At 48.1% G+C, this 24,297-nt stretch overlaps 1 protein-coding gene across 2 annotated transcripts in view; it reads left to right on the top strand.

Annotated features, from left to right (window-relative positions):
* Positions 1 to 20,751, top strand: part of BCL2 (BCL2 apoptosis regulator) — a 179,223-nt gene extending 158,472 nt beyond the window's left edge. For both annotated transcript variants that reach the window (XM_086683172.1, XM_025931245.2), the window contains one exon: positions 17,695 to 20,751. In XM_086683172.1, coding sequence (XP_086539298.1) covers positions 17,695 to 17,829 — 135 coding nt within the window. In that variant the 3' untranslated portion in view covers positions 17,830 to 20,751. The remainder of the gene's footprint in view (positions 1 to 17,694) is intronic.
* Positions 20,752 to 24,297: the final 3,546 nt, after the last annotated feature.

Below are 24,297 nucleotides of genomic sequence, written 5' to 3'. Positions count from 1 at the left end.
CCTATACCCCAGGATTGATTTATTTTATGTCTGGAAGTTTGTACAGAAGGTCTCATAGACATGATGACAGTGAAATTATAATTTTTTAACATCTAAAATTATCCTTGGGGCACCTTGGGTGGCTCAGTCGGTTAGGCGTCCGACTCTCGACTTCGGCTCAGGTTGTGATCTCACGGTTCGTGGATTCTAGCCCTGCGTCCGGCTCTATGCTGACCGTGCAGAGCCTGCTTGGGATTCTCTCTCTTCCTCTCTGTCTGCCCCTCCCCTGCTTGTGCTCTGTCTCTCTCAAAATAAATAAATAAAACATGAAAAAAATCATCCTTAATACAACTATCTTCTCCAAGTGATGTACTAAGTTAGTAAAACTTACCGGTTTGAATCTATAACCCATCCACCATAAACTTACGCCCAGAGTCAGACATCTCTCAAAACCCTCCAGGTGTGAGTGTGTGTGAAATAACCCTCATTTTTTTTTTTCACAGTTTTTCAGGTTGTTTTAGTAGGTGAGGATTACCTCAAAAGGCATTTAAATGATGTTTCAGGTTTAAACGGAAATGAAAAGCATACAAAGTCGTAAGACTTAAGAATTTCAAGAATTTGGCAGAGGTGGAAACTCACAGGAAAAAAAAAACCAAAAACATGACATTTGGACATTTTTGTTCTGCTCTTTAATCCGCCGCATGTCCCCCTCCGGTCGTCCCGTCACTACCAAGCCAGTATTTAACCTCGCAAGGGTTAACTGAGCTTGTGGTTCAAGCACCTGGCTCAGACTCCAGCCGGGGCCATGGGCCTGGTGTCCAGTCAGACTGCCATGGTCAGGGGGCGGCAAGGACACCTGCATGACCTTGTACCTTCAGTCCGGCCCAGATTCTCCCATAGAGTCCATGACCAGGGTCCCTTCAGCCACCAGGAAGTGGGCTGGAAGGGCCCCACGCAGCTAAGGCCAATCCCTTCCCGTGAATGCAGAGGCCAGCGTGAAGTCTTCTTCCCATCTGAGAGGGTGGGGATTACCACCTTCCAAAAAACACAGAGCAGGTCTGTCCTAGAAGGGGACAGACAGGGGGAGACCGGGAACAAAAAAAAAAAAAAAAATCAGAGCCTAGGAGTGAACTTTAGGAAGACAAGGAGGGAGTGGGGAAAGCGAAGCAGAACACAGACATTGAAGAAGAGGGGTCTGGAATGTGAGAGAAGCAGTCAGTGTTGGAGTCTGTCTGAGTCTGGAGCTGGCTTGTGAGGTGCCAGGGGACTGGCTCGGGCCAGTCTTCTCTGCACCTCACTGCTGAGTAAACCTCCCAGCAGGTTGGAAGGGGTCCTGTGCCAGGGATGGAGCTGAGCTCAGAGCCCCGGGTACCAGACCCGGGGATTCGGCCTCTGCTGGTCTGTCCTTAATTTGGAGAAATGGAGGCATTGAACACACGTCCTCTCCCACAACTCCTGACATTTTAAAGAAAGTGTTTTTGGGGGCGCCTGGGTGGCTCAGTGGGTTAAGCATCCAACTTCAGCTCTGGTCATGATCTCACAGTTCGTGAGTTCGAGCCCCACTCGGGCTCTGTGCTGACAGCTCGGAGCCTGGAGCCTGCTTCGGATTCTGTGTCTCCCTTGCTCTCTGCCCCTCCCTGGCTCATGCTCTGTCTCTCCCTGTCTCTCAAAAATGAATAAGCGTGAAAAAAAATTTAAAGAACATGTTTCTGGCTTGCTTGGCCCGACTGCAGCAATAATCCCAAACTTGCCCCACAAACTAGCCTTCCAGATACAAACCGAAGCAAACATTAAAGGATTAAACACCCATCAAGCAGATGCGTTCTTGCAAAATGCTCTGTGGGCAGGTTCCTAGGAATTTAAAGGTCTCTGGCTTTGTTAAATTATGAAAAACTTCCAAATGGAAATCAGCAGAGCAAACTGTTACAGTCATGAGACTTGTAGGTGATGCCTGTTGGCTTGGCCGGATGGCAGCCTGCTGAGCGGGGTCAGGTCAGTGTGGCCCCGGGGGCCCCCACGCACCTCCCTCACCCCTCGCTCTGCTCGCCTGCCTGCCAGGGACACAGTTGCTTTGGTGGGAACCACTGAGCAGGACCCTGGGAAGGACTGAAATCCAGCCACCACTGTGGAGGCTCTCGGGGCCACCTATTTTAATATCCTAAATAGGCTTCAAGTTGGATTTGCTTTTGCGTCTCCAGGAAATTTTGCCTCCTTCGCATTCCAGAATTCCCTTGTGAAGCAGCCTGGTGAATAGGAGGGCCTTTCCTGAATACCGTGGAAGGAATTTCTCCTTCGGGATGCCTGCCTCTGTCTTCACAGCATTTTTAAATGCTCTCGAGGTGGCGTGGGCAGCAGCAGGCCACCAGGGCCAAACCACAGACTGGGGAGTCACAGAGCGTCACCTGCGTTCCCGCGGGATCTGGCTCCGCAGAGCGCCCGGGGCGGGTGTTCAGGGGCCCGTCCTGGAGACGCGTGTGCTTTCTCCCTCATCCCGGGGCTTCTTTTCTGTTGCTGCGGCCCTGCTCGCTCTGACCCGCCCCTGGCCGCACCGCCAGGCCCACTTAGGACCTGCCACAGTAGGGCCACCAGCTGCCACGTTGATTCTGTGTCCCGAGATGCCATCCACCTTCTCTTCCTTTATGCGGATTCCGGGTTCGGCTCCTGTCCCCTCCGGCCCATCTTCAAGGCCCCCCGATGCACTCATCGAGCCTGCCCTGTGACTCCTCAGGACTTGTTGTCTAACCTCTCCTACTTACCCCTCGTGTCCCCCGGGCCTCGATCTCCTTCTTGTCCGTCTCTCGGGGGAGAGGCAGAGCGTGGTTGAGAAAGCACATGCCTGGGAGTTGCAGAGGCCTCGATTCGAAGTGCACCTTTGCCACAGTGCACTGTGTGACCTTGGGCAAGCGGTGTGACCTCTCTGGCCCCAGTCTCTTCTGTATAATGTCATTTGTAACAGCCACCCCATGGGGTTTGGCACAACGGTCAGTTCTCTCTCCTCATCCCAGAAGTAGACGCTAAATAAACACTCCATCAGTGCTGTGACTGAGGTTGGATTGATTAATGCAGATATGTCCGAAAGAGAGATCAAAGCCAGAGGACCCAGGGCCACACTCGTGAAAGCAGACCCAGACGGGGCTAGCGAGAGCCATCCAAAGTTTGCACTAATTTTGTTATGAGAGGCATGTTGCATGGGGATCCAAGATTCATGCACTTGGCCAAGGGCTTCTTCCCTCAGTGGAAATAAAACTTTGCTAGACCCACAGCCCCGCCTGAAGGCTCCAGCAGCCCGAATCTGAGTTTCTTCTTCTGTCCTTAGCGGGCAACAGTATTTCCAGTGAGACGGTGCTGTCTCTCTGAGTCGTCCCACTGGAAGAGTGTTTGTTGGGTGTTTGATTTGGGGAAGGTGCTGTATTGGGTTTAAAGGAGCTCGTGGTCGTGCAGACCTTCACCGTGGCCGCTCGCCTTCCCCCTGTGCACTGAGCGCAGTGCCGGGCATAGAGCAGGTGCTCGGTGCGTATTTGCACCACGAAATCCCACTCGAGCCGACCTGCTCCAGGGTGTTGGCGATGACAGGAACCGGCAAGGCCATGCACGGCGACACTGGCACTGACCGCTGACCTGCCAGCTCGGCCGGTGAAGTCCCGGCCCGACCCCTTGCCCGAGGAGTGGTCGGTGGGCGTAAGGCCCAGGGGTTTGGCTCAGCTCCCATCCTGGGTCCAGCCAGCAAATACTTGGGCGCCTTCTGCGAGCAGGTCCCCCGGGCTCCTCGCTGCCAGCCAAAACGGTGCCCAAGCATGTGATGGGAAGTGACCAAGCTTCCCCCGGGGCACAGCTTCGGTCCTTACACTCGCTACAGACTGAGAACATAGGACCCGCACCGTCAGGGGTAGGTCTGGTCCTAGACACATGTCTGAGCCTGTCAGCGAGGCGAGGACCCTGGAGCCAGTGCAGCGTGGGGCTTCCAGAGAAGATGCCCGCTGCTGACTTCTTAGCCAGTCCTGAAGCCAGACCGGGCCCAACTGGAGGCTGGCGGTGCCCCTCGGAGCTCCCGCGAACTCATTCTGCTTTGCTCTTTTCACTCCGACGTGCCCCTCAGGTCCAAGGCTACTTTCAGCAAGTTCCTATCAGGAAATGCGGGTTCTTTGTACTCCCCACCACCACCAACCTCAGTCAACACTTGCTGATTTAAACAAGTGAGCATCAGACATTCGGCCCTCAACTCCGCGTTTCATAAATGAAGGACCCCCTGCCCCCCCAGCAGCAGTGTCTTGATGAGAGCAATTAGGCCGAGCTGCAGAACTCAACAAGCATCTGCTTTCGGTTCCCCTCTTTGACATATTTTCATGAATTAACTCTTGCAGGGGCAGGGAGAAGGGTCGGCACCTTGGCCGCGCCTCACGTCCACGGGCCACGTGGCAGGTGCTACATGCTTGGCCCAGACGTGACCTACAGGGAGCACACACTCACCTGCCACCAAGTACGCCGCGATGAAGGTCATGCTCGTTCGCCACGGCAGGTCCAGACTCGCGAGGGAGCAGGGAAGGGAACCCCTGCCCGATGGCTCCAGAACCCAAGGGAGAATAGTTGGTGGATATATTCCAAATGCTAGTCTGCCCAAGGAATCCCCAGCCCACGTCAGGCAACGGAGAGTCTTACACGGAGAAGGAGCAAAGCTTCCCAACTACTCCCCACTCTGACACGGCCAGTTCTAATTAAAATTGGCCCGAGAGAGTGGCGCCTGGGTGGCTCGGTTGATTAGGCGTCCGACTCTTGGTTTCGGCTCAGGTCATGATGCCGGGGTCGTGGGATCGAGCCCTGTGCCAGGCTCCTTGCTGAGCGTAGTGCCTGCTTGGGATTCTCTCTCTCCCTCTGCCCCTCTCCCTGCCCTTGCTCACTCTCTCTCTCTCTCTCTCTCTCAAATAAAAATAAAAATAAAAATGGCGTGAAAGGCAGAGAGTTCTGTGGGACAAATACCTGGATGTTGGCTGTGGGGAACAGAGATAGGAAGCACACAGGCCATCAGACCCACAGCAGCTACCTACCATGCTGGAGAAAGGAAGGCAGGGAAAGAGGAGGGAGCCGACAGCAGGAGGCTCCAAGGCCACAGGTGGATTTGGGAAAAAGGAGGGCTGTGGAGGCCAGAGTGTGGCCCAGACCATCCACACTGAAAGGAACCAGGCCAGGGGCTTATGGTAGTTGGGGTAACAGCTTCTGACATGTGTCAGGACATCCCAAGTCACATCCTAGGAGATGCAGGAGGAAAGACGGAGGAGATCATTAGCTGTGGAAGCCCAGGGGGATAGACTGCAGATGGCCTACCAATAAATTTCTAGATAAGGGCCCGGAGTCGCTCACCCAGATCAGCACCAACCATCCCGACTTCTCATCCAGAACAGTTTTCACCCGCCTCACTACCTCCCACGTGTATAAAAATTCATAAAAAGGAGGATAACAATTGTGCAGAGTTTTTAACCAAAGGAGCCCCACCTTCCACACACCTGTGAAGCCAGGGTTACCGAACAGTGAGTGTTTCTGTTGGATTCCATGCGGCATAAAAATAGTCCAGTCCCCTTCCTTGTGTAGTGTGGGAAATGTAATTAAGGTTTTTTTTATATATATAATTGACATTTCATAGAATTCAACTTAAAGTGATTCACCTGTTGGTTTCTGGTATATTCACAAAGTTGTACAACTATCACCGTTATGCAACTCCAGAGATTTTTATCACTCCAGGAAAAAAAAAAAAAAAGGCCTATACCCCTCAACAGCTGTTCTTCATTCTCCTCTATCCCCAGCCCCTGGCAACCACGAATCTGCTTCTGTCCCCATGGATTTGCCTACTGTGGACATTTCATATAAACGTCACCCTACGGCACCTGACCATTTATGCCTGGCTTCTTTCAAACTTTCTTTTAACGTTTATTTATTTTTGAGAGAGAGACAGAGAGACAGGGCACGAACCGGGAAGAGGCAGAGAGAGAGAGAGAGAGAGGGACACACAGAATTCAAAGCAGGCTCCAGGCTCCGAGCTCTCAGCACCGAGCCCGATGCGGGGCTCAAACTCACAAACTGCGAGATCGTGACCTGAGCTGAAGTCAGACGCTTAACCAGCTGAACCACCCAGGCGCCCGATTTATGCCTGGCTTCTTTTTCGGAGCGTAATGTTTTCAAGGTTCATCCATGTTGTAGCTGAATCAATGATACGTTCCTCTTTAGGGCTGAATAATATTCTTTTGGACGATGTACCCCCTTTGGTTTATGTGTTCGTCAGTTGGTAGACACTTGGGTTGTTTTCACTTGAGCTATCCTGCCTAATGCCGATGCAAGTATTTAGGTACAAGTTTTTGCGTGAACGTGTACTTTTAATTACCTTGGGTATACGTCTAGGAGTGGGATTGCCGGATCCCACGGTAACTGTTCAACTTTGGGAGGAACCACCGCTGTTTCTCCCAGTGGCTACACCACTTTCTGTTTCAGCAATGGGTGAGGCCCCAGTTTCTCTTCCTCCTCGCCAACACTTGTTACTGTCCATTTTTTACATCATAGCCATGCTAAGGGGTGTGAAGTGATATCTCATTTATGGTTTTGATTTGCATTTCCCTGATGATTCAGGATATTGAACACCTTTTCTGGAGTCTGTCGGCCATCTGTAGATCTTCTTTAGTGAAATGTCTGTTCACATCTTTGCTGGTTTTCTAAATGGGCTATTTGTCTCTTTGCTGTTGAGTTGTAATAATTACACTTTTTTTTTTTTGCTTGGCGTACTTTCATACCCCACACAATATGGTAAAGTGATATTTCCCCCCCGCAGTGAAAATAGTGTAGGCCCAAAGCAAAAAAGGGGCCAGGTGCCAGAAAATGCAGGGCGCTCAGAGACTTCTAGCCAAAGAGGGTAGTGGAATGAGGAAGGTAAGGAAGAAAAATGAAGACACTTTCTTTTAAAGCCAAAATGCTGCAAGGCAGATAACTATGGCCTCTGCTCTGGTAGGGTCCTGCAGAAAGCACCCTTCTTGGGGACTAGGCGGGCTCGGCTAACAGTGAGGACAACAGCAAAGTGTCTCTTCTCTCTTCCCCGGAGCACTTCAGGATAAATGCGTCTACACACACACAAAGTGCTTTGGATGTATCGAGAAAACGCTCGTGCCCATTAAGGCTACTGTTAAGGCAGGAGAGTATATGTATGTATACACACACACACAAACACACACACACACACGCACACACACACACACACACACACACACACACACACAGAAGATCAAGTGAGACTTACAGGGCAGGGCCTGTGTCTTATTTGGCTTCTAGACTCCTCAGCACCTTACAAAAATGTTTGCTTTGTGAATGAATAAGCAGCCTGAAGATGAGCCTAGTGTAGACATGGCCTTTAATCTCCCCCCTTTTGGTGTACTATGCAAACACAATGAACCAACCGGCAGGATTATTAACATATATTTAGTGCATTTCGCTCTAGAGGCATTGCCTTGCCCGTCTCCACCTACAGTCTTCTGAGGTCCTGAGCTGTTCGCACCTCCTGGTAGGAGGGACCTAAGCCCACAGGTGGCTGGGTACCCTCTCCCTGCAGTATTTGCATAGCTGGTACCCGGGGGTTTGTCTGTGTGCCTCACTCCTGATAGCGTCTCCTACCCCAGCCCGGATGGCAGGTGGGCCGGCAGAACCCCAGCCTGGATGGCAGGTAGGCGAGTGGAACCTGGGCGATCCGAGGAACGGCGAGCTCGAGTCTCCTCCAGCAGGTGGACATACCAGGCATCCCGGAACCCGGCTCCGTGGCTACAGGATCCCCAGCACATCAGACTCCTTTGCAAATTATTTTCATTCTGTGCCCTGCTCAGGAAACAAGGAACCTTTTGGGCTTCTCATTTTCTGCCCTCCTAGTTCCTGAGGGCCCCTGCCTGATTTGCATCCTCAGCTCAATTTGCATCACAAAATACACCAAAACTGCCCTAGACCAACTTGGGGAGGCGGGCAAGTTTTGTTTTTTGTTTTGTTTGGGTTTTTCATCTCCTGCCATTTCTCTAGCAGGTTTCTAGTTACGTCCACATGACACTTAGATTAGGTTTCATTTTTTATGTCGTTGGCCTGGGATTCAGCTGGCCCCTCTTCCCTGACACAGGGTCTCTCCAAGATCAAGCCCCACTCACTGCAGATGGCTTTGGGGGGCTGCAAGCCTGGGAGATGGAGTCACTGCATGAGTCGCGCTTGAGTTTCTCAAGCAGACAGCTGTGTGTCCTTCAGCTCTGTGCTCCATGGTGGTTGGGTGTTTTGTTCCCTTTCCTTTTCCCCCAAACCCGGAATGAATATTTTGGGAGTCAAGGCGGGTGAGGGAGGAAGAGCTCTAGGGGACCGAAGCTGGCCACTGCCAAAGCAGCTCTGATCTGGAGACGGAACCCTCAAGACTCATTCAGCACAAAGTGGCTGCAGAGGAAATCCTGCCGAGCCCATGATAAGGGGGAAATGGAGTCACTTCCTCACCAGCTGCTTTATTCAGGTAGAAAAAGTCCTCACTTCCTCGCGTGTGCTCTGCGGGCCACCACTCACAGAACCCCGGGACAGCTTGCTTCCCCTTTTGATCTCAGCCAAAGTTGGAGTCCAGAGAATGACCGCCTCCTTGGCTTCAGGGAGAGCTCTCATGTCTGCTGTGCTCCCCCCCCCCCCCCCCCCCGCTTCCTTCTTTCTCTTTGTCCCACCATCTTCACTCTTGCCTCGCGATGGCTCTGCGGACTGAATCGGGAATCGGGAATGAGCTCATACCACTTAGTGGAATGCAAGCTTGTTACCACGGGGGGTTTTATGTTCTCCTAGATGTCCACCAGCAGCTCGGGACCTTTGAGCATCCCCCCTCCAATCCTGTACAACAGGCCCCAACCTGCCTCTCTGGCCAGTGTCCAGGATTATTGCTTCTCTGCCTCCAGGCAGCATTTCCAAAGTGTGCCTTCGTAACACAGCAGGAATCTCCCTGACAGAGGAATCAATGGTCAAATGAGTTTGGAGAATGCTGCACACCTTATCCCTGTCTTGGAGACTCAAGGCACACAGCTAGGGATGTTATTCAAAATATTTAACGACCGATATGGAACAGACGCGGACCAGTCAGATCCAATGCTGACTTAGGGTCTGGTTGAACATCACCCCTCACAGGATGATGCCAGATACTGTTGTGGGGCCTGGGGGGGTGGGGGGAAGCACTGGATTTTGTTTCAACCTGCCATTTGTTAGTTCTTTGAACACCGCCCTTTTAAAAATATCATCTATTAAGATACGTTTGGAAAACCTGCTCTACAGTGAAAGAAATCCATTACTTCAGTTCCAGAAACATTTGCTGAGCGCTTAATAGATGACAGACAGAGGCTCCAGGGATCCAAAGATAAATAAGATGTGGTCCCTGCACCTCCAGGTGCTAATGGTTGAATGGGGGAAGACAGACATGTAAATAGATCATCTTCAGATTATCCAGTGAACCAGGAATAGTTGAGGATTATTTAGCTCAACCTAGGGGATTAGAGGAAATGATTGCACTGAATCCTTGAATGAACCAAAGGTAGTTTACAAGGCAGAAGCGGAGCAGGACAGCTAGGCTGGGGTCAGAATATCGAGAGCCTCAGGTGCATGGTAAGGATTTTAGACCTATGCGTGAATGTGACAGGTTTGATTCTGAATAGATCATTCTGGGGGCAAAACAGAGAGGAGACAGAAGAGCAGAGCACAAGGCTGGAGGCCGAGAGACCAGATGGGAAATGATAACGGTAATCCTGGGGAGAGAAAGTAATGAGGATAGAGAAGTATGTAGGTGGTCAAATTGGTGGTGCATATACTGGCCCTGTCTGATCCCCTGGACCTTACCACTAGTTTGGGGCTCCTAGCTTGGCCTCCGGCGATGAGATACGGCATCTACAGCTCTTCCTGCGAGGGCTTTCTCTGGTTTCTAGAACCCACCTGTCTGTGTACACAACTGGCCTAAAGTGCTGGGGTATTGACTCCTTCATTGGAGCAATCCTCAGCCAGTGAATGGAAGGAGATGGCGTACAAATACCCCAGCTCCCTCGCCCATTAGTGGGATATGTTCTGCCCCCAGTTTTCCCAGCAGGATTAAGCTTCCAGGGCCAATAGCAGTTACCTGCTTGATAAGGTCATTTCATGGCTGCTTTCCCACTCCCCTTCTAGTTTTCTGGGATCATCTCCCAAATAAACTGCCAACACTCAAATCTTCTTCTTGGGGAAGACTTCTTGGGAAGTCTGCTTCTTGGGGAACCCAGCCTCAGACTGTGGGCTTCACCAATGAATTGGTGAGGGGGTGAGAAAGAGGAAAACCTCTAGGGAACAATGAGAGGGTAGGTTTCCTTGACAGCACGGGCATGCGGAAGGCAGGAAAAGAGACAGGCTTGCTTGAGGGGGCTGTGATAATTCCAGTTGGGGACAGGCTAGGTTGCATTGTTACTTCTAGTGGGGCATCACAGAAGGCCACTGGAATAGGAATCTGCTAGGCCGAGGAGTAGGTGGGTCTGGGTATAAAGATTTCTGAGACAGCATCAGAGGGATGGTATTTAAGAGCATGACAGTGGGGACGCCTGTGTGGCTCAGTTGGTTAAGTGTCAGACTCTTGATCTCAGCTCAGGTCATGATCTCACCGTTCATGGGTTCTGCACTGATGGCACAGAGTCTTCTTGGGATTCTGTCTGTCTGTCTCTCTCTCTCTCTCTCTCTCTCTCTCTCTCCCTCCCCCACTCGTGCTCTAGCTCTCTCTCTCTCAAAATAAATAAATAAACTTAAAAAAAAAAAAAAAAAAAAAGACCGTGAGAGTGAAGGAGATTAGTCAAAGAGAGAAGATAGTCCAGACCAAAGCCCAGGGAGCACTGAGTACCTATCAGGGTAGGCAGAGGAGGAGATGCCCATGAAGAATCATGGCAGAGAGGAAATTCTCCAGCATGCAAAGATTTTCAGTGGTCTCTGTGTCCAGAGTGTCAAAGTACTCAGTAGATGCAACCTGAGAATCATCCAGTAGATTTAGCCACAGGGAGGGTATTGGTGGACTCTGGAGGGTGTTTTCAGAGGCACAATGAGGGAAGCAGCCTGAGTGGATTAAAAAATGTGGGCAAGAAGGCAGCAAATGAGGATGGGTTTAGTTGCTTATCCAGGAAGGCCAGGAGAGAGAAGATTATGGTTAAAGTAGAACAGCGTCAGCCTGGGAATTTTGAGGAGATCTGAATGTTTATATGCCAAGGAAAAAGAGACAGAAGTAATGATGGGGGTGAAATTGTAGTTGAGAGCATGGACAGTAGATGGAGAAAGGTTCCAAAAACAATGGGAAACAGTGGAATCAGAGTGCAGCGTGGGAAGGCATAGGGAAGGACAGATAGGGTTGTAATCAGTGGGTGGGCCAGGACAGGAAGCCGTGGTAATTCTTGCCCAGCGCCCCCAATTTTCTAGGAGAAGAAGGGGTGAACATCAGTTGCTAAAAGGTAAGAACACTTAAGAAAAGTGGTAGCTATTCAGAATGGTCATGGAAAGGAACAGAGAAAAAATCTGACCCAGGGTAAAGGAGGGCTGAGTGGTTTCAGGAACTCACTGAGTCTGGGAGCACTTGAGTGGCTCAGTTGGTTAAGAGGCCGACTTCAGCTCAGTTCTTGATCTCGTGGTTTGTGAGTTTGAGCCCTGCGTCAGGCTCTGTGCTGATAGCTCAGAGCCTGGAGCTTGCTTTGGATTCTGTATCTCCCTCTCTCTCTCTGCCCCTCCCCATATCACGTTCTGTCTCTCTCTCAAAAGTAAATAAATATTTTTAAAAATTAAAAAAAAAGAAAAAAAACTCACCGAGTCTGAAGACCGTGAATTTAGAGCAGCAGTGGTCTGCATTGTTGGGTAATTTACTTCAGGAACACTTGGAAGGGGTGAGGCTGCTGTGGAATGGACACAGAGGAAGGTCAGGGATGGGAGGAAGCATGTTGAAGGAGGCAGGGAAGAGGCGCTCCGGGAGGCAGATGAACCCACTGCTGGCCAATGTTCTGACCCGTTAAGCGCAGGAGATAATAAACCCAGCTTCTACCCTCCTCCGCCGCCTCATATCTGCTTACCAGTGCATACGGTAAGTAATCTACTGTATCTGTCTAGGTTTCATTTGCCTCATCTACAAACAAAAGGGCTGATGTCTTTACTTGGCATTGTTATACCAGTGCAGATCTGAACTTCCTTGGAGGTTCCTTTCAACTCAAGGTTTTGCCATTACTAGGGTTCACCTTTTTCTTTTCCTTTTCCTTCCCTAACTTGCAGGCTGTCATGAAGAAGGGTGTCCCCTGGAGACAACATTATAAAGCCATGAAAAATAGAAAATATCAAAGACATTCTATAGCAGTGTTCGATTTCCTGTCGGCACTATCTGATTTCCTTTTTACTTTCCTCTTACTGCTGACAGGACCGTCTGCTCTGTGCAGGATACAAAATGGCAGCATGCTTTGGTTTCATTGACTTCAGATGTGCACATAGAGACACCATCCCTCACTGGATTGGGAGCTTGTTGAGGGCAGGACGACTTTCCCCCTTAGGATCTCCCATGACCATAGAATGTCTATATCCACAGTCAGCTCAAAGACTGTGGGATGTAGCTGAATTTCTAATTTGTTCATATCCAACCAGGCCATATTAAATTTTCCCTGAGGCACCTGGCTGGCTCAGACGGCAGAGCATGTGACTTTTGATCTCGGGGTCATGAGTTCGAGCCCCACGTTGCATGTGGAGATTACTTAAAAATAAAATCTTAAAAAAAAAATTTCCCAGTGTTTAAGGAGATCTGCAAACCACCACGAATCAGGCCCGAACTTGCAGACGTTGGTTTAGCTGTTACTTGTTTCACTCCAAACTATGTTGGGAACATCTTACCTTGCCAGTAAATACAGAGTTCAATTTTTAATGGCTGAACATTATTCCATTGCATGGATGTGCCATAAGTTTACCTAACCAATCATATTTTCAGACATTTCAGTTCTTTTTACGTTTTACCTGTCATAACCAACCTGTGCATTTTATTATTTTTTTAAGATGAATAGCTAGGGGTGGGATTCATAACAAAAGGATAATATTTTTAAAACTTCTGATATGCATTGCCAACTACAAATACAATTATCTTTACCTGGGGGTCCATCAATTGTGTAAGACTATCCGGGGCTCCCACCCCCAGCCCCCACCCCACCCTCTTCAGTAGAACTGTGTTTTTATCGGTTTTTGCCAATCTGACTCCTTTGTATCTTAATATCATTTTATTTGGAATCAGATTTAAATGAAACTTCTTGAAGGGTACTGGAGGGAAAAGGAAAATTTGGAGAGTTGCCTCAAGGGAAGGGTGGGTGTGAGAGAGACGGAGAGACAGAGAGATGGAGAGAGATAAAGAATCAGGTGGGAGAGGTCCCATGACCCCATGACCAGTCAAAATGCAGGAGGGCTGAGGACACTTTTGTGGTCCCCTTGCTTGGAGTCTTGAGTATGATCTGCTCCTGCCCACACCCTCCTGGCTTACTTCCAACTGTGCGGCAAGGGTCTGGGGTCGGAAGTCTGGCCTTCTGCCCTGGTGGGCCAGCTCTGGGTGGAGCTCAGACTCAGACCATCTGTGGCCTCTGAATTTGAAGCTGGTGGAGAAGCGGTCTACAAAAGAGGACCCAGAGCTGGGACCCTGCTTGTGTCCTCTCTGAGGGGAGGGTCAACTGAAGGAGAAAGGCTACTCACCTCGGAACCTGCCACACACGTCTCTGAAATCTGGCGGTGCCCCCCGCCCCAGTCCAGACCTGAGCAACAGTTGTTCCGGTGACCCCTAAGTGCACAGACGGAGACTTTGTCCACATCACGTGACGATGCCTCAGGTTTTCTTTTTCCCTCTTTGTTGCTTTTAATACATAAAATGAGCATGTGTTTATTTAAAACAGCTTTCAACCTTAAACAAATAATGACAGACTGTTCAAACAGACTTCGGAAATCGCCCTAATCAGGATGTTTGAAAAAGCAAGAAGACTTTCTATAAAAGTAGCTTGTAGGACCTTCAGTCCTGAAAGCATGGGTCTGCTTTGCACTTTGCAATCGGAGATGGGCAAACCTTGGGGGCTGGATCCCGTCGTGGGGTGGGGGGGTGGGGGGGTGTCAAATGATGCCCCCCAGCCCCACACCCTGACCTAATAATTTCTGAGGAAGTATAGAGGGCCAGCGTATTATCACCTCCCATCTTTGACCGGAACACGTCATGTGCCTATTTGTACATTTTAACTCCTTACTTCTATAGAGATGACCAAGCATCTCCGGAACCAAAAGCTGACTCCTTGGAGGGAGCTAGTAGATTGCTCCTGTGAAATGGCGGGCTCAGTAGACCCTCTGAAGGGCAGGGCAGGTTTCCAAGAGGGCAGACTAGCAAACAAGTTAATACGGCCACAAGTTCACATTCGAGGCCACGTTTGCAAGTGGCTTTGAGTCGCCTGTGTTAATCTTCACAACAACCAATTTTATGGGTGAAATAAATGAGGCCCGGGGCTGGATAATTTGTTCAAGGTCATAAGCAATAAAATGTCAAAAACGGGATTTCACCCAGACCTTCTCCCCCAAGTTGAGAGCCATTCCCAGTCACCTGGGGCTGAGTCAGCGACTCAGTGTTTATTCTTTGGGTCAAGAGATGCTACTGTGGCTCATCCCACTCTAGAAATTATGCATTTCTTTATAATGCACATCAGAAATGGCCCATTAGGTCCATTAGAAGCACGGTTATTTACACAAGGGGATGGTGGTCGGGAGAGGGAATCGTTCAGCCCCAGAGAGGTAGGGATATTTGGAGGGACATTTCTTCTGCTCCCTGGTATCAGTAGCGTGCACCAGGCAAACAGGGAGAAGATGCCAACCCCAGTTTGTCTCCGCTTCCCCCACATTCTCAGGATGGCTCTGCCGCCAGAAAGGTCAGAGAGCAAGGGGCTTAGTCCGTTTCATATTCTGCCAAGGAAAACCCCATTGGTAACTAGAGGAAGGCTGGATCCAACCATGGACCCTCTCGATGTCAAGCCACATTGTACACAGCCCAGGGCCGGGCCCTGAAGGCTGCCAGGCGTCATCTGGGAGGTTCCAGCCTGCCCATCCCTCAGCGAGAGCAGCATGGAAGGGTGGGCTGTTAGGTGTTTCCAGCTGTGTCTGTGGGATCCTGGGATGCACTTTACAAGAAGCAGAGTTTCTCCTGCCCATAAATCTGTCCTGACCCCTTCCTGCCCCATTTATCCCTGATTATATACAGGGAAGGTATGTTCCTTGACAAGCATTCGTGATCATTACTTCAGCTTTGTGCTAAGAACACTAAACACGTATTTCATTTATGTCTCTTGCCTTGCTTTTCTAAGGCTCCAATTTAGAAAATGCCAACAATAGAGCAGAAAAGAAGGAAACCCTTGCGCCCTCTCCTGGTAGCAGTTAATCTAGTGCATCTGAAAGTACAGTGCACCCACTTGCTGGGGACCAGTCACTTGTCTAAGGCTAACTAACTCATCTTGTGTTAATCTGACCCAAGCTGTTGACACGCTAAATGGACCATTAGGTTTTCTGTGGTCCATGATCAGAGTTTCTCCTAACCTTTCACCCATGTGAAGAATGGGTGGATGATTCTTTATGGTGGGGACTGTCCTGTGCGTTATAAGATGGCGAACAGCGTCCCTGGCTTCTCCCCACTAGGTGCCAGGAGCACCCCTACCAAAAATGTCTCCAGACATTGCCTAATGTCCCCTGGGGAGCAAGAGTACCCACTTGAGAACCACTGCCCTAAACCCTTCTCTGACTTCCGTGAATGGTGTTGCCGATCACAGGGCAACCAGGGAGGGAGTGGGAGTGCCTCATCACAAACCCTTTGTGCCTGTGGGGGGCGATTTTGATGACGGATCAACTGGGTTCACTTCTAGGAATCTGTCCCCCAAAAGCAACTGAACAAGTAGACAGGAATTTATGTACAAAAATGTATCATAATATCGTTTACGACCGCAAAAGTTTCAAATAGATAACCGGTTAAATCAAGTACAGCATATATGCAAAAGAATACTATACAGTCATGAAGAATAACCATGTAAATCTGTATTTAATAACATGGGAAGTTCCCCCCAATGATGCCTTAAACTCTCACCTTCAGGACTACTCCTAAGATTCCCAAAGGTTGTTACGAACAGAGGGAGTAATTTCAAGTAGGCAGGGGAAGCATCTGGTGAAGCATTGGGCCAGAGACCGAACTCGAGCCGGTGATTGAATTCAGAAAACTTTAAGTGCTAGTTGAACAAATACTCATAAACACCTGCATGTATCAAAACCATGAACGGCACTGGAGAGACAAAGCTGGTACCTGGCTCCTCCGTGCAGTACTTGCCCTTCACAGGTAGAAACACTGAACATTGTCACAGGCACCTCCACCCGGCAAAGCCAGAAGCGTTGGCATGTTACCGTCTCACGTGATGAAATCGTGTGCTGTGATGCCACGTTATTGGGAGTAATGTGGAGCTATGTCTTGCTCTCTTCATGTCTGAATAAATCACACCAAGCAAAAAGAATTTCTCTTACCATTTTATATATTCAGATATATTAAGAGAGTTGTCCAGATACTCGTTGGGTCCAACAAATGTCCCCCGACAAATCTAAGAAATGGGCATCGAGTGGTTGATCCAGTGTGAAACAATCCAGAGAATGTCGTCATGACGTACTGCAGACCCGACTTAGATGCAGCAATAGGAAGGGAAGATAGGAGTCGTCCTCTTTTCTCAGGGACCTGGGTCTGCAGTGACGCGTAACGAACTGACCAGAAGTGACCACGTGCTTTGCAACGTGCACAACTCGAGTTAAATGCAGGGTGGTGGTCATCCGGCCCGGCCTCTCCCGGAAGAAACCCCGTGACAACTTTTTTACCCAGGGAGAACTCTGTTACTTTGGAGCCTAGGCATGCCACCAAGCGAGGCCACCCTGTGTGTGTCCACCGCACCAGCATCTGGACAGAGCTGCTGTGAGCCGTAAGAGGACATCAGCAGACCGAAGAGCACCGGTGCGCCTCTGGGTTCGAATCCAGTCGCTGCCATTGATTAGACAAATCCCTTAGCCTCTGTGTTTCCTCCCCCCTCCCCCAGCTTTTTCCCCCTCTTCAGAACAGAAGTAAAATGACTCCATAATATTGGTATGAAGGATAAATCAAATGATGCATTTGAGACATTTATTACAAGTGCCTAGCATACAGCAAGCATTCAAGAAAGGAACAGACTCATACTCCGTGTTTCTCATTATTTTTAGGATTGGCCATGCTCGCTAAAATTGCAAAGCCTCCGATATTTGCTAACAGCCTTTGCCGTTTAATTTTTCTCCTTAGCACTTAGGAATCTCGAGTACACTCTAGGATGCATTTATTTTGTTTACTGTCTGTGGCCCGCCACTAGATAAAAGCTTGGTGAAGTAGGAACCTTCAGTCTACATCACTCACTGCTATGTCTCTGTGGTACCTGGCCCGTCAACAGGATCTCAACGACAGCGTCTCGAATGGAAGTAAAAACAGTGGGTCTGAATCACCGCCCCGAAAGAGCGTTTTACTTTTCCCTACGCCCTTCTGAAGGTGCCCCGGTCCTCTGGCTGGATGCCACTCTCCCTGTAGGCCGGCACCCTGTGCTCTCTCTCTCTCTCTCTCTCTCTCTCTAATTCTGTTTCTTTTGTCTCCCCTTCTCTTCCCCGCAGGATGCCTTTGTGGAACTGTACGGCCCCAGCATGCAGCCTCTGTTTGATTTCTCCTGGCTGTCCCTGAAGGCCCTGCTCAGTCTGGCCCTGGTGGGGGCTTGCATCACCCTGGGTGCCTATCTGGGCCACAAGTGAAGTCAGAAGGCCTGCCACAAACAAATATGCAAAAGGTTCACTAAAGCAGTAGAAGTATATGCATCACCAGTGATGTCCCATGAAACGAAGCCGTGGTCTCTTAAAAACAAAACCTAAAACAAAACAAAAACAGCTTTCGGGCTCAGCGTCGAATCAGCTATTTACTGCCAAAGGGAAATACCATTTATTTTTTACATTCTCAAGAAAAAAAAAAAAAAAGATTTATTTATTTAAGACGGTCCCATTGAACCTCCTGTCTTTGGAAACCCTACCGCCAATTGCCAAGCCCCACCTGGGCAGCACCACCTGGCTCTCCTGTGCCTATAAACACGGATTTGTTTTCCATGTTGTTGGCTGGACTGACTCACCATCTGAAGAGCAAACGAACTGACAAAGGACTTGACTGTTCCAGAAGCCGGCTGTTGGAAGTTAGGAAGAAGGTGTTCATTTTCCTTGCATTTCTTTGCCCTGGGGGCTGCGATATTAAGAGAGGGAAGGCGCTCGGCGAAGGCCATTCTTCCTGGCCCGAAGAACAACACACTTTGCGTATGGTTCACATGGTACAGACCCAGTGGGGAGAAAACACTGGGGAACTTCAGATGGACTTGGTACCCACCAAGATTTCCACAGCGAAGAACAGTGATGGGGAAAATGCCGTTAAACCATAGGAAAGTATTTTTTTAAGCTACCAATTGTGCCGAGAAGCATTTTAGCAATTTATCCAATAGCATCCAGTACCTTAAGCCCTGATGTGCATATTCATACATTTTTGGATACACTCCCCCCCCCACCCCCACCCCCACCCCACCAATACTGGCTCTGTCTGTGTATGAAACCGAATCCTCCCGAATGCGAGGAAGTGAACGTTTCGGTGACTTATCCAGAAGCATCAGGCCGCCACAAGTGCCTGCGTTTCCCTAAGAGGCCACAGTCTGAAGCCCTGCCTCGCCCCAGCTCGGAGGCCCCGTCCTGGAACTGAGCCTGGGTACTCGCTGGTCGGCTCCAAGGGTTTTAAACAGAGCAGTGTGGTCTCCGAATGTCTGGAAGCTGACAGAGCTCAGAATCCCACTGTCAAGAAAGAACAGTAGTCGGCCTGGGCCTGTGGCCCTGGGCCCTCCAGTCGGGCCCTTTTCCCTCGTGGAGCGTGCAACCTGGAAGCCGAGGCTCTTAAGACGTTGATCACCGTGGAGGGGAGGAAACAGAGGCACTGCGCCTTTCCCGGCAGAGGGAGGTGGCCATGCCGCCACCAAAAGGAAACCGGGGGAAGGAGACAGGTGTAGCGCGTGTGCCGTGTGGCCGTCGCGCATGCGTGCTGGCTGCGCAGGTGAAAGCAAGGCTTTAAATGACTTTGGGGAAGGTCGTAAATCCTAAAGAAAGCGTTGAAACGAGGTGTCATGGATTAACTGACCTATGTCTATGGGATTACGATGTAAAACATTATCTTGTCATTGTAGTTTGGGTTTTTTTTGGAAACCTGACAGAGGGAGAAAAAAAAAAAAAAGTTCCAGGTGTGGCATGTGGGAATTTATCTGTACCTCCTGGGGCATTAAAAAAGAAAAAAAGAAAAAAAAAAAAGTCAGTGGTGAAAACTCTAGAGACATAGTAAAGAAGTGAAATCTCCAGCTAATAAACTAGAAAATATTTTTTCCAGTTTAGAATGGGCTTTGAGACATTTATGGAGTAAATGTGGCATTATTGCATTATATACCATTTATCTGTATTAACTTCAGAATGTACTATGTTCAATGTTTAATGCTGTGGTTGATGTTTTGAAAGCTGCTTTAAAGAAATACATGCATCTCAACATTTTTTAAAAATTGTATTTAGTTACGGCCTCTACACTATTTTTTAGCAAAAATTACCATCTTTCCATTTGGGGTTTTTGTCTCAATTCTTTAAAAGCATTTCTGACAAGGAGAGAGAATCCCTGGGTCTCAGCGACGTGAAAACCCCCTGGAGCGTGCTGGCCACTGAGGGAGATTGCTTCAACCAAGTTATGTGCGTTTCCACGTCAACAGAATTATTGTGAAGGACGTATCTCTTGTCCCTTTGACCTTGTTCCTTGAAGGTTTCTTAGTTCCTGGGCAAATCAGAATCTAACTCATATTAGTTAGGACGACATCCATGTTTGGTTAACCCCATGAGATTCATTCAGTTGAAAATCCAGATGGGAAATGACCAGGGGATTACATTCTGGCCACGATGGTTTGATCTTTAGAGGGTTGCTCTACGTGGTCTGTTTTGACACAGATCCATCCAGAGCGCTCCTGCCCTCCTTCCACAGGGCCCGTCCCATGGCCGTCCTTCGGATTCTTCCTGAAATGCAGTGACGCCTGTGCGCCACCCTGAGAAAGCAGGAAACCCATGGTATGAAGCCAGACCTCCCTGGCAGGCCTCAGGGAACCGGATGATCAGACCTTTGAATGAGTCTAATTTTTAGGCGAAATACTATTTTCGGAAAGGTTTACATTGTCAAAAGCGATGAGTATGGAATATCAAATCCTGTGCTGCTATCCTACCAAGATCACTTTCGTGGAGTCAATTTGCAGTATGCTCCAAGTAGCGAAATCCTTCAAGCTGCTTTCGAAGTTAACAGTGAAGAACATGGACATTTTTAATATAAAGACTGTCTTTTGTTGTTGTTGTTGTTGTTGTTGTTGTTATTGTTCAAAGAGGATTTGAAGAGTATTCTAAAAATGTATATATATATATAAAAAAAAGGTCATGGGGGCTAACTTCTGGCTGGTTTTCTTTTGCTGTGGGGTTTTGGTATCTGGTTTTAATGGTAAATGTGCCTGGCCACCTGCCCCCAAAACCGTATAGTATCGTGGCTTCACTTGCTCTAAGAGTAGTTGTTGCATTTTTCTTGTTCTTAAAAACATGTTAGAAGCAATGGACGTATATAAAAGCCTCAACTTGTCATTTTTTCTTCTTTCCTTCAATGCCTCCATTATTTCGCGATCAGACAACAGAGAACCGTTCCCACCTATCTTGTGTTGAGAAGGGATACACACCTGAATTACCGGTCTATATGTTGGCCAAGGTCAGGGTTAAAGAGAGCACATACATTTTCCGAATTGGGGTCCAAGGCTCTAAAAAAAAAACACACAAGGACAGGGGTGCTTGTGTGGCTTAGTTTGTTGAGCATCCGACTCTTGATTTCGGCTCAGGTCATGATCCCAGGGTCGGGGATCGAGCCCTACCTTGCACTCCATGCAGAGCATGGAGCCTGCTGAAGATTCTTTCTCTCTCTCTCCCTTCCTCTGCCCCTCTGCTCCTCTCCCCCACTGTGCTCTCTCTTTCTCTAAAAATTAAAAAAAAAAAAAAAACACCACAGGGGGCACCTGGGTGGCTCAGTTCGTTGAGCATCCGACTTCAGCTTAGGTCATGATCTCATGGTTCGCAAGTTTGAGCCCCGCGTCGGGCTCTGTGCTGACAGCTCAGAGCCTGGAGCCTTCAGATTCTGTGTCCCCCTCTCTCTCTGCACTTCCTTCACTCTCACTCTCTCTGTCTCTCTCTGTCTCTCTCTCTCTCAAAAATAAATAAAAACATTAAAAAAAAAACCCACACAAGGTGAAAAGCACCCAGGAACCACCTGGGTCCTCCTGAGCTCTTGCTGCATGAGCACTCTGAAGGCTCAAATGACAACTGACGTGCTGCACAGCACACGGTTCGTCTCAGGTGTTGCAGTGGCTGAAAAGTCTTGTAAGTTTAAGATTTGAAGTAAAGTCACATTGCAAATTAAGGAAGCGCCTTGCAAAAAACAAAAAAACACCCCAACATTCTCTGCCTCAGCTGACTTCTCCCTGCATATTCAGATCTGACCTTCCATTTAGATGTGACTTTTATTTCATTAGTAAACGTTTATTGTTTGTCATCTAAGGACCTAGTCCTGGCCCAATATGGGAAATTAGGAAGTGATTCTAAGTCAAGAGGAGTTAAAATAATCAGGATGAAATGTAAATAAGTAGTTTATGTTATAATGAAACGTATGCTAAAATGACTAATTTATAAATGTGAACTTCAATGCTAATTTCAATTGTACTTTTAGGGCAGTGGCTGTTTTTATACTTTCTTATCACTTATAGTTAGTAATGTACACCCACTCTATCAGAAAAAAAAACAGGAAGGGCTTGAAATATAAGCCATTCTAAGGAAATTAGGGAGTCAGTTGAAATTCTATTCTGATCTTATTCTGTGGTGTCTTTTGCAGCTCAGACAAATGTGGTTACACACTTTTTAAGAAATACAATTCTACATTGTCAGGCTTATGAAGGTTCCAATCAGATCTGTATTGTTATTCAATTTGGATCTTTCAGGGATTTTTTTTTTTTTTTAATTATTACAGGACAAAGGACATTTGTTGCGAGGATGGGAGGGAGGAAGAATTTTCAGAGGAGCAAAACCTTCCCGAGACAGGTTCAGGAGGTTTTCAGAATGGCCAGGACTGTAGGGGGATGGGATGGAAACAAGTGGGAACCTTTAGTGGGTCAAGGTGATGCCTCCATGAAGGACGTTCTGCAATAAAAGAGAAACAGTTTTAAGTTCTGTGGCCGGCGTAGATTCTAGAGACATCACAACCCCTCAAAGTCCAGCTCTCTTTTAGACATTTATCATTAATGGTAGGTATTTCAAGCCTGGATATGTCTAATGGCTAAACAGCTAACTTGCAGTTTTAACCCCCAGGATTCTTCATGAGAACTTCGGGTTGGTAGGGACATCTATTTCTAAATATTATGCACAATACAGTGCAGGCGTGGGGGAGAGTGGAGTGTGAACCTGAATTGGGTTAAGTGGTAATACAAGTCCCTTATCCTTACCCGAAGAATCCCTCTGTTCCATGTCTGTGCTCACAGGACAGAGTTTGGACAACTGTGAAATATGCATCCCACTGGAGAAAACCAAGTGGAGTAGGAATGGTTTTGTACCAATTCATAAGGACAACCCCAGAAAAATAAGGCCAGTATCCTACTGATGACAAGGTTGTTCAGTATACAAATTGTAGAGGCCTATTTTAGGCAGACGGGCTTGAGCAATGAAAGGCAGAAGGACCCACAGCACCCACCCGGCTGAATACAGACAGCCCCCTCCATCAGGTGACTCACCTCAAAATATGCATCGGCCCTAACTGACCGATGTGCTACTTACAACAGGACACGGTTAACCAAAAAAGGGAAGAGTCCATAGGTGGACATACCTCCTCATCTTCCCCCTTCAAAAACAGCCCCACCCGCTGCATCCTTGCAGACAGCCTCTCCTCTGCGGTCCTGCCCACTGCTCCCTTGCAGTGTATTCAAGAAACTTCTATCTCCTCGGTTCTGCCTCAGGTGAATTCTTTCACCTCCTGTGCCACCGGCTTCTACCCAACCATCGTCGCCCCACTTTTGGGGGCCTCCCTCCATCTGATCGAGAAACACCCCGCTTAGACACCACACAAATGGTGTTGTTAGGTGAACAACACTGCTCAGAGCTGACGTCCACAAAAACAAAAAGCAAGAATAGACTTGATGGTGAGTCTAGCTCTTTCTAGTAATAGGTAATTTCTGTTTCTGAATACATGTCCTTCTTGGCAGGGGGAGAGTGGAAGAGAATAATCCAGCCCCATTCATCTCAATAAGAGGTGCGTTGCCCATAAAATTCATTTTTTATATTTAATAATTATAAAAATGCATTACCTATTTGTACAGCAGATATTTCAGCAGCATACATTAAGAATGGGTAATAATAATAATAACAATTGTAATAATTACTCGAGCCAGGAACAAAAATGTAAAGCCTTATGTCACAAAAATTCATAGACTTACTTTGGTGGTAGAAATTTAATTAATTTTAAACTTTCAATTTTACGAAGTATCGCATCAGGATAAAACAGAGGGTAGAAAGATGAATTTTGGAGAGAAGAGGAACAATGTAAAATTTCCACGTGTTAAAAAAATAACTTGTCTTTTTTTTTCATGTAGATGATGCTACAAATCATTATGGTATCAAATCATTATGGTATTTAGATTCCAAGCCTATAAGTAACAAATCTATTTAAATTTTTTTTTAATATTTTTTTTTTTTGAGAGAGAGACAGAGACAGAGTGTGAGCAGGGGAAGGGCAGAGAGAGAGAGGGAGACACAGAATCCAAAGCAGGCTCCAGACTCTGAGCTGTCAACATAGAGCCCGATGCGGGGCTCAAACTCATGAACTGTGAGATCATGACCTGAGCTGAAGGGATGCTTAACCGACTGAGCCACCCAAGCGCTTCTTTTTTTAAATGTCAATTGTTAACTTTTCAGAGAGGCTTGTTAAAAACATGTGTCAAAATTCTATTTCAAACTGGCTTTAAATCAGGGATTCTCTCTTGGAAGAGACCTGTAAACAAGAAAGAAACGGTGCCATCACCAAAGAATGGCCAAATTCTGATTGACGCATTTTAAGATAGCTGAGTGAGGAAGCCTAACTTCTCAAGACTTCTTCATCCC

Source organism: Puma concolor, chromosome D3, assembly GCF_028749965.1.
Source record: "Puma concolor isolate L17-30 chromosome D3, mPumCon1.1.hap2, whole genome shotgun sequence".
In the NCBI taxonomy this organism is placed as follows: domain Eukaryota; kingdom Metazoa; phylum Chordata; class Mammalia; order Carnivora; family Felidae; genus Puma; species Puma concolor.
Note: the sequence above shows the minus strand (reverse complement) of the source record. Positions and strands in the feature narration are given on the sequence as shown.